Source organism: Cottoperca gobio, chromosome 4 (genome assembly GCF_900634415.1).
Source record: "Cottoperca gobio chromosome 4, fCotGob3.1, whole genome shotgun sequence".
Classification (NCBI taxonomy): Eukaryota; Metazoa; Chordata; class Actinopteri; order Perciformes; family Bovichtidae; genus Cottoperca; species Cottoperca gobio.
The window spans coordinates 23,863,266-23,865,732 of record NC_041358.1 but is presented as its reverse complement, the minus strand read 5'-3'; the positions used below and the strand labels follow the sequence as shown (position 1 = coordinate 23,865,732).

Here is a 2,467-nt window from a genome sequence, read left to right as displayed (position 1 = left end):
GGTAAACATTCATACATATAGTTATCAGTCCTCAAAAACCAGAATGGCGAGCTGACCCACAATTGAACATCTGCTCAACTTTGACATATACTGTAAAGCGCACACAGAGAGAACCTAAAGTAGCTTCAGAGCTCTATTTTTGTGACGCAACAAAACACACGTTGAGAAAAAAGTTGTGAACTTTTACATGAATGGAATCTATACAAACGCCTTCTTGCTTTTTTACATCCGTAATGTCCTTCATGTGGCTTTAGTAAGAATGATTATCATACAACATAGCGTTCTATGTTGTATGTGTGCTGTGAGACAGAACGTTTCGAGTGTGGAGGTTTCCACGCCTGGTGCACTTTATAACAGCGCTTCTTTGAACGCCATATGCACCATTATTTCGCAAAGATAGAGCTCTTAAAGTTACTGTGTCAGCAGGAATATATGTTTCTGTACAGTAGATGCACCCTTCTGTATTGAATAGAGATGTATCGATACGATTTATTTCCTTACCGATACCTGTATGTGAAAAACTGTATACTACTAACCCTATATGGCTGTGAAATGGTTGCCTCAGGTTAAGCCCTTTGTAAAACATTACCAAATACATACAGAAAATGAACGCCGTAGTACTTATGTTGTTATCTGCTTCGACAGCCATCTTGCTTATTTCTCTTCTCTTTTGAGAATTGTAAATGCAGAGTGCGGATCAGGCAGGAGTACGGATCGGGTAGCGAGTGACACGTGTTGTTATTGTTTCTGTGTTGCGTAACTGAGCTGACAAATGATAAGATAACATGATATAGGATCGTTGCATAGATTCTCATACTCGCCGATACCCGATCCAGTATTTTAAGCTGTATCGGAGGCATTTCCGATACAGGTATCGATATCGGACTCTAGTATTGGACAGTCAGTCAGACATGTATTGTCATGGTGGAGAGTAGTTTCTGCTTCCTCTGGAGGTGAGTTTGCGAGGTGGAGCAGGGCAGGACAGGGAAAACACGCCTGGGACCTGCTGCTCCTCCTCTTCATCTGAAGCCACTCTCGTAGGAATGGGCTTCAGTAGAGGAGCTCCTGGACGGGATGAATGGGTGGGCAGGAGATTTTGAGGGAGGACAAGGGGAGAGAGTAGGTCAGAGGCGGTAGTTCCAGATGTGTTCAAATATGAATAGCCTCTCATGGCATGGAGGGCATATGCAGGGATGAAGACAGGGTGTGGCGGTTGGTGTCTTGGCATAACATAAGAGTCTCTGCCCCCCCAGTAGTAGTCCCTCTGCAGGGACGGGTGTTGTGTGGCAGTGATAGGCTGGGTGCTTCTGTGCACATGGCGCTGCAGCTGGTTACTCTGGTGAGCAGTGTAGGCCGCAGGGGGGACCAGGCCAAAGCGCAGCTTGATGGCCATTAATTCAGCGCTAAGCCTGGTGTTTTCTTCTTTCATGGCCATGAGATGAGACTCCAGCACATAGCCATTCATCCTTCTCTTCTCCCGGGACCGTTTGGCTGCCTCGTTGTTCTTCTTTCGTTTCTCCCAGTAGAGGTCGTCCTTACTTTCCTCAGGTATGAACTCCCTTTTGCGACGTTGCCCCTTGTGTACCAGTTTGTCTTCCACTTCTAAAATATGGACGTCTTGGTCTCCATCTAGAATTGAAGACAGGGACTCCATGGTAGATGAAAAAGGAGTAACAACCAAACTGAAATCAAGAGCAAGAGAGGAGAGTTTTGAGTGTTGTGTGGGAGGTTGAGTAATTCAAGTACACCCTTCGTCTATAATGGTAACCCTATCTGATTTGAATTTACCTCTTCTTCTTATCTTGGTTTGCCTTCGATGAAAGCGCCGTAGTATTTCTGAATGCGGCGATGACTGGAGTCTGTGAGCCTGCTGACGATCCTTTTACATGTGATATCCACAGCTGTCAGATCTGGGGGGAAATAATGCAACGTCAACAGCGGGTCATATTGAGAGGTTTATTCCTTATACTACATGTTGGATTAGGCTAAAACGATAATGTAGAGAATCTTAGATTATGGGAATATTTATAATATTTACCTTGATTATTGAGTGTATATCAACTTGCATGTGTGTGTAAACCATGTTAAGCCTGTATATAACCCAGCACAAACCCAGTAACGGGTATGTGTGTGTTTCCTTCAGTTGCACCAACTCTAGTCTAGTGCCTCCAACACTCAAACCCCCTTCCTGTCCTGACTTCACCTTCTACAATACTCGTCTAGACCACATGTAGAGATGAGACATGAAACAAGCAGACAAAGAAGAATGTATTTGGTATGCTGTTATATAAATCTATATATACATACACTGTTGTTTTCAACGATGAGTTCACGCTGCAACAATCATACCTAGTTCCATATTTCAAACAATAGCAACTGTACTGAGAGCTCACTTTAGACAGATGAGTCTAAACTTAAGCGCAACTTTCCATTCTGCAGAAAGCTTGTCACTTTGCAAAGTAAATCA

The 2,467-nt window shown here is 43.7% G+C and overlaps 1 protein-coding gene across 1 annotated transcript; it reads right to left on the bottom strand.

Annotated features, from left to right (window-relative positions):
* Window positions 1-563: 563 nt before the first annotated feature.
* On the bottom strand, window positions 564-1,826 carry nfil3-4 (nuclear factor, interleukin 3 regulated, member 4). The gene is made up of 2 exons (XM_029430282.1): window positions 1,789-1,826; window positions 564-1,682 (listed from the first exon to the last, which is right to left on the bottom strand). The coding sequence occupies exon 2, from the start codon at window positions 1,652-1,654 to the stop codon at window positions 920-922; it is 735 nt and encodes a 244-aa protein (XP_029286142.1). The 5' UTR covers window positions 1,655-1,682; window positions 1,789-1,826; the 3' UTR covers window positions 564-919.
* Between the last annotated feature and the right edge of the window lie 641 nt (window positions 1,827-2,467).

Coding starts and splice junctions, on each gene's coding strand:
- nfil3-4 (XM_029430282.1), bottom strand. CDS start 1,654: ATGGAGTCCCTGTCTTCAATTCTAGATGGAGACCAAGACGTCCATATT.